Source organism: Tetrao urogallus, assembly GCF_951394365.1.
Source record: "Tetrao urogallus genome assembly, chromosome: 7".
Taxonomy (NCBI): domain Eukaryota; kingdom Metazoa; phylum Chordata; class Aves; order Galliformes; family Phasianidae; genus Tetrao; species Tetrao urogallus.
The window spans coordinates 27,413,984-27,420,819 of record NC_136820.1 but is presented as its reverse complement, the minus strand read 5'-3'; the positions used below and the strand labels follow the sequence as shown (position 1 = coordinate 27,420,819).

At 61.5% G+C, this 6,836-nt stretch overlaps 1 protein-coding gene across 1 annotated transcript; it reads right to left on the bottom strand.

Annotated features, from left to right (window-relative positions):
* Positions 1-4,468: 4,468 nt before the first annotated feature.
* On the bottom strand, positions 4,469-6,342 carry DLX5 (distal-less homeobox 5; the record flags this gene model as incomplete). The annotated part of the gene is made up of 3 exons (XM_079538432.1): positions 4,469-4,792; positions 4,909-5,093; positions 5,991-6,342. The coding sequence occupies 3 exons, from the start codon at positions 6,340-6,342 to the stop codon at positions 4,469-4,471; spliced, it is 861 nt and encodes a 286-aa protein (XP_079394558.1).
* Positions 6,343-6,836: the final 494 nt, after the last annotated feature.

Here is a 6,836-nt window from a genome sequence, read left to right as displayed (position 1 = left end):
CCATAATTAGAGTAATTTTTCATGTAGCCCGCTGATTACAGCGTTTTTACCGTCAAAGATAATTACCTGTAATTTTCTTCCACTTTTAATACTAAAAAGCCATCTTTATTTAGATTCGGGAACAGGAAAGGCGAAACAAAAGAGTAAAATTATTCTGTTATTCATACACAAATTGCAGAGACGTAGGGCCTAAAATTGAAAATTAACCCAAATTATAATGCTGAAAAGAATGGAAGAGGCTTCGGCGGTACAGCTGCGAGCGGGGCTCCCCGCATTATTCAAATGACACCGGCGGCGGCCCCGAGTGCGGGCCGAGGGGGGAGCGCGGCCTTCGCGCCAGATGCGCTGAGCCGGGCCGGGCCGAACCGGGCCGGGCCGGCCAGTTGTGCCGAGTCGGTTTTAACCCTTCCGTCGCCGCCCCGAGCCGGCGCTGCGGGCCGCGGGGAAGCCTCCCCCCCGCACCCCCACAACCTCCCACGAGGGCAGGATCCGGGGAAAGCCAGACGGCGAAAGAGCAAAGGAGTGATAAAAAAAAAGAGCCCGGTGAGAGTAACGCGGTAGGAGAAGCGGTGCGGGCAGGCCGCTCCGCCGGCGGGATGGGCGGCGAGTGACAGCGGGGGCAGAGCCGCGTCCCACCCGCGCGGCCGCCGACTCTCATGAAACAGCGGCATCTATGGACCGAGAGGCGGCACGCCCGCCCGCCCGCCCGCCCGCTCGCATCCCGGCCCCCGCTCGGCCGCCGCTCGCCGCAGGCGCTGCGCGGTGCCCCGCCACCGCCCTCCCGCCGGCCCTGCCGCCCCGAGGATGTGCGCGCTGTTCCCTCCGCGCACGGCTGCGGAGAGCCGAGGCGCGGCGCCGGGGGATCTCGCGGGGAGCGGCGGCGGAGCCCCGGGGGGAGGCGGGGAAGAGGCGCGGAGCGACCCCGAGCGCGGAGCCCCACACTTACCGTGCCCGGTGGGTCCGGCAAGGCGCGGGGCCGCGCGCGTACACTGAGCCCGAACGGTGCGGGGTATTTTTCTGCGGCTCAGGGCAGAAGCGCTTTCTCTATATTCGTGGTTGAGTGAGCACATCCAGGTGTGAAATTGTTTGCACACCCCGGCACCTCTTATATTGCCAGCAAAATTAGCTGTTATTACTGTCACTGTTTAGTGATGGTTAGCTTGATAAAAAAAACGGCTGTAATCAAGACCTGGCGCATCTTTGCAAATTACAGATAATTGTAAACGTCCAGATTATGATAATAGCATCCTAATCCAGCCCGCGATGTAATTATTACGGAGTGTTACATCTGAAACTGTCCAGTAGGGCTCATTCAGCCATTATTCAGACCCTATTTTTGCACTGCAAATGGGTTGCTGAGTTGAAAATGTACGATTGTAATTTCGCGGGGCACTCAATGAGTAATGGTATAGGGAGAGAGAAACACAAAAGTGAAACGCGAACGGGAGCGATCAAATCAAACTCCGAAGGACAAAAGAGTGTTTGATTCCGAGGGAATGAGAGGAGCGGGAATTAAGAAAGGAGCGAATCAGCGCTGCGCGGCGGTGCGGGGCCCGGGGGGAGCGGCGCGGGGCGCTGACGGGCGCTGGGGGGCGATGAGCGGGGCGACGCGGCGGGTCCCGGCCCCGCACTGCGGCTCTGCCCGCTGCCCGCGGCCGGCGGCGGGTACCGCGCATCCCCCGCCGAGGTGCGGAGCGGCCTTACGCGCTGCCCCGCACCCCTGCAGCAGCAGCAGGCAGAGATCCTTAGGGAAATTAGCGCGCAACCTGCTAATTGTCATTAATTAAGCTCAAAGAGCCCGACTAACAGGACTACCTGAGGCTCGCGGGTTTCGCGCGTGGGGGGGGGGGGGGGGGGTTCCCTTTCGCCTCCTGATGCGCTTTTGTGAACCCCGGGGACGGTGGGCGCAGGGCCGCATGTGGCTGGAGGCTACAATGGGGACAGGGGAGCGGCGGCTCTTACAGCTCGGGGCCTTCCTTCGCACGGGGATGGATGGAAGCAGTGCTTAGGAAAGGAGAGATAAGGTCCACGGGCAGCGCGAGCCCTGCAAAGGCGCTGTGTGACGCGCATCGAGGAGAGAGCAGAGGTTTCCCGGAGTGGAGGGTGGCTCCACTGCCTGACCGGAGCCGGGCAGGGGATGCAGCGCCCGGGGAGTCCGCGCTCAGGCAGCCCCACCAGGCAGAGCGACGGCAGCGGGCGGGCGGCTGCGGGCCCGTACCTGGGAGGGAAAGTACGAGGCTGGGAGCTGAGAGTGGAGCGTGGCTCCCGTGGGTACGCAAATACCAGTGGAGGGCAGGGGCTCGGCCCTCGCCACCGTGTGAGCGGACTTTGCGCGGAACAAAGGGCAGCACCGAGGATGGAACACAGGTTCTTCCTCACCCAAAAAAAAGCAGAGTGGAAGGGCGGCCCCGTGCGAGCTCTGCGGTTCCATTTCCACAGCCCCCGCCCGACCCCTCGGGCAGGTCATTGCCCCGCTGCGGGCGGCCGCTCCGAGCGGTGAGAGTAAGAAGGGGGGTTTCCCCTCCACCCCGACTTTACCGAAGCAACACATCTCCGTCCTACAGCCACCCCCACAACCACCTCAGTGTATCAATCGCGTGGCACGAATCACAGATATTTGTAATCGCTGCCACATGCGCGGTGACCCCCGGGGCGGGCACGGAACAGGGACGGAGCGGACACGGAGTGGGCATGGATGGGGAGAGAAGGCGAGAAGTGTCCGCAGAGCCGCGCTGCGGGTGGGGGGACACGGGGTTGGGAGAGGGAAGCCGTTCCGTGCCAAGGGGAGCAGAGATGGTGGGGGAGCGCAGCAGGGATCCATGGGGGAGGGTTTTCCATGGTGCCCATGGCTGTGTGTGTGTGTGTGTGTCTGACTGTGTGTGTGTGTGTCTGTGCGTGTTTGTGTCAGGCCCTGCGGCTCAGCCCTGGAGCCGCTCGGCACCCACAGGAATGCGGCTCCTCTCGGATCCCCGAGCTGCCCCGGCTCCTCATGGAAGTGGCCGCCAGGAAAAGAGAAGGGCGGGGAAGAGAGAGCGAGGGGAAAAAGAGAGAAAAAGAAAGAAAGAAAAAAAAAATAGGAAAAAAAAGAAAAAAAATTAAGCAACAACAACAACAACAAAAAAAAACCAACCCTCCCGAGCCAGCAATCCGTCGTGCCCAAAGAGAGCGTCAGACAAAGGACACTTCATCCCATCCCGTCTCCCATCCCCTTCACGGTTTCTTTTCGGCCGCCGCCAGGCCCCGGGACAGGCGCCGGCACAGGGCACGGGGCACAGAGCACAGAGCACAGGGCACAGGGCACAGCAGCGTCCCCACCGGCGCTGGGCTGCTCACCTCGCGGGCAGAGGGGCAGCAGCCGGGCGCAGTGCGACTCCCAGCCAGGGCCTCTGCCCGGGGCACAGTGCCGGCGCTCCCAGCGCTGCCGCCGCCCCCGGGCTCCCGGTGGGGGAGGGAAGGAGTGAGCGCGAAAGGACCGGCGGGAGGGAGCGAGCCGGGGCTGCTATCTCGGGGGCTGAGGGGAGAAATCTCGGCGAAAGGGGGAAGCTCCGGCTACAGGTCCCAAACGAACAGCAAAAATAAAAAGAATACTGCTTGACTAAAGCTAAATGAGGAGGAAGAAAATAAAAAACTCGGGATTTTCTTTTTTCATTTAATGTGATTTTTTGAAGGAGACGGAAGTTGGCCAAAGAGACCAACCGAGCAGCTCCGCGGTCGCTCCCTAAAGCCGGGACCGCCCGCAGCGCCCCGGGCGTCTTGCTCGCGGCCCCCGGCCCCGCCGCAAGGCCGCCTTCCCGCTGCTCGCCTCGGCCCCGCTGCTCCCGGCATCGGGATGTCGCCGCGCATCCCGGCTGTCCTCCATTTTTCCGCCGCCGCCGTCCCACCCGCGGGGCCCGGGGATGTCCCGCCCCGTGCGCGCAGATACAGCGGTGAGAATCCCTGCACCGGATGAACCCGCGGGAGCGTGGGGAGCGGGGCTTTGCCCTTCTCTCCTCTCCGGCCCGGCAAAACGCCTGTCTGCATCTGTGGTTTTTTTTTTGTTTGTTTTTTTTTTTTTTTTTTTTTTTTTTTTCCCAGAAGGGGTGATTTGGGAACGCTTCTCGTGGTCGAAATAATTTTATTTTATTCAGAATATACAGTTTAATTCCTCTATCTACAATTATTTACAAGGGTTAAAATAACATTGAAAAAAAGTCTCTGGAAAAGTTGAGGTCATAGATTTCAAGGCACCATTGACAGTGTCCACAGCTGAGCCGAAAAACGTCCGCACGGTATAAAAAAGGGTTCCTTTGAAATGCAATAAGTTACATGCACAAGCTTTACACATTTTAACCTTTTTGTTGTTGTTGTTGTCGTTTGTTTCGCTTCCCTTTAAAAATCCCCCATACGCATTCCTTTCGTTATTATTCCTTAACCGTAAAACACAGGAGTCCAGGGAGCGGAATACAAAAGAAGCAGAAGGGTTCGGCCCTCAGTAGATCGTCCCGGAGGGCAGCGCCAAAGGGTGCTGTAGGGAGCCGTGGGGCTGCAGGTGGGAGCCGAGGGGGCTGGCGGCGGGGTACCAGGCGGAGGGGCTCTCCAGGTAGCTGCCGGGGGACGGGTTGGCGGCGGGCGGGTGCCCGTGCCCGTGGTGGCCGAGGGAACGCGACGAGCCCTGAGGTTCCCACACCGCCGGCGACTGGGGGGAGTTGCAGGCCATGGGGTCGCTGGAGCTGGGGCTGTGCTCCGGGGGCATCTCCCCGTTCTTCATGATCTTCTTGATCTTGGACCTTTTGTTCTGGAACCAGATTTTCACCTGCGGGAGGGGGAGAGCGGAGGGAAACCCACACGGTCAGGGCCGGGCGCGGGCAACAGAGATCGCTGCGGGACCCCCCCGCCCCGCCCCGCCCCACAGCGCCCCGAGCCGCGTACCTGCGTCTGCGTGAGTCCCAGCGAGGCGGCCAGCTCGGCCCGCTCGGGCAGGGCGAGGTACTGGGTCTTCTGGAACCTCCTCTGCAACGCCGCCAGCTGAAAGCTGGAATAAATAGTCCGCGGTTTGCGCACTTTCTTTGGCTTGCCGTTCACCATCCTCACCTCGGGCTCCGCCACCTCCTTCTCTGCACGGGCGCAAGGGCGGGAGAGAGACACACACGCAGACGTTAAGGCGCGGGCCGGGCGGCGGCGCCGTCCCGACGGGCCCCCGCGGCTCCCCCCGGGCCGCCCGCGCCGGAGGCCGCTCCCTCCCTGCCCGCCGGGCTCCCCGCGGGGAGGGCGCTGCGGGAGCCCCACGCGCGGCTCCGGCTCCCCGTGTTCCGCCGGGAGGGGAAGGGAAGGGAAGGGAAGGGAAGGGAAGGGAAGGGAAGGGAAGGGAAGGGAAGGGAAGGGAAGGGAAGGGAAGGGAAGGGAAGGGAAGGGAAGGGAAGGACCCGGCCCGGCCCGGCAGGCACTCGCTCCTCCGCACCGCTCCGGCACCGCACCGCGTCCCGAGCTCCGCCGCGGTCGCTCTCGTCCCGAACCAAGCGCCGGGCGCCCAGCGTGCTCTTGTTATTTCCTTACTTCTTTATCCCCACCTATCCTCCTTTGTATTTCTCAATATCTCTTTTCTTACAAAGAAGCAACGCAGAGCGCTAAAATCGCGGCGCTCTCTGGCACAACCCCCCGATCCCGCTCCGCTCCCCCCCTCTCCGAGCAGGGACGGCAGCTCTCGTAGGCTCCGCGGTGCACCACGAGCCGGCCGTGCTCCCGTCCCGCTGATGGGGAAGGCAGCAGCGGGGCCCGGGTGAAGCTGACCGACGGCCGCCTCTCTCCGGAGCCCTTTCCGACGGGGTTTGCGCTGGGAAAAGCGGACCCGGCGTTCCACTTTTTAAATTTTTTTCTTTCTTTCTTCCTTAATTTTCAAAGGTTTCTTTAATATGTTGTTCGTTTATTATTTTCTATCGTTAATTTATTATTATTTTTCTAGTTTCCTCGCGGCCGCGGAAGCCCCGTCCCCGCGTCCCTCACCCCGCTCTCACCTGGCTGCCCCGCGGAGCTTTGCCCGCGGCCGTAGGCGCCTCCGTACTGGTGGTAGGGACTGCCGTAGCCGTAGTCCGCGTAGGCTTTGGCGGGGTAGCTGCCGGCGGAGCCGTTCATGCCGTATTGGTACTGGTAGGGGTTGAGCGCTTTGCCGTAGGAAGCCGAGGTAGGCGAGCAGTAGCCGTGCGGGGCCGCCCCCGTCGGGCTGTAGTAGTCGGAATCCGTAGCCGAGGACTCGGGTAAAGTGGGAGACTCCTGGGACGGGTGGTGCATGGCTGCGGCGCTCTGGAAAGGCGGCTGGAAGTCGGAGGACCTGATGTTGGGGACCCTTCTGTCAAACACTGCTGTCATAGCGCGGATCGCCGGGCTCAGGCGGACATGGCCGGGGGAGGCGGCTCGGCGCGGCGGCTGCGGCAGACTGCTGGCTGGGGCGCAGCATAGGCTTGGTTAAATCCTTAATTGCGCTCTTACGCACAGCAGGGTGGATCGGGTTCCATTGGCCAGAGCAATCGGGAGCAGCGACACCCTAACTCGTCCAACTAGTTTAGCACAACAAAGCTTTGGCTTAAAAAAAAAAAAAAAAAAAAAAAAAAAGGGGGGGGGTAGGGGGGGGAAGTCCCATTCAAGCTCTTTTCAAGTGAATACCGACAGCAACGTCCTAACCGTACGGCAGTGACCGAACGGCTTCGAGATGAGGAACGACCCACGGAAGCCCCCGCCCCCCCCCACGAATGCCCCGGTCCCCTCGCAGCGCTATGCTCGGGGGCCTGGGGGGGTCCCATGAAGCTCCAGGAGCGTTTTCGTGTTTATGAAAGCTCCCAATTCGCACTGAAACACACGAAGAG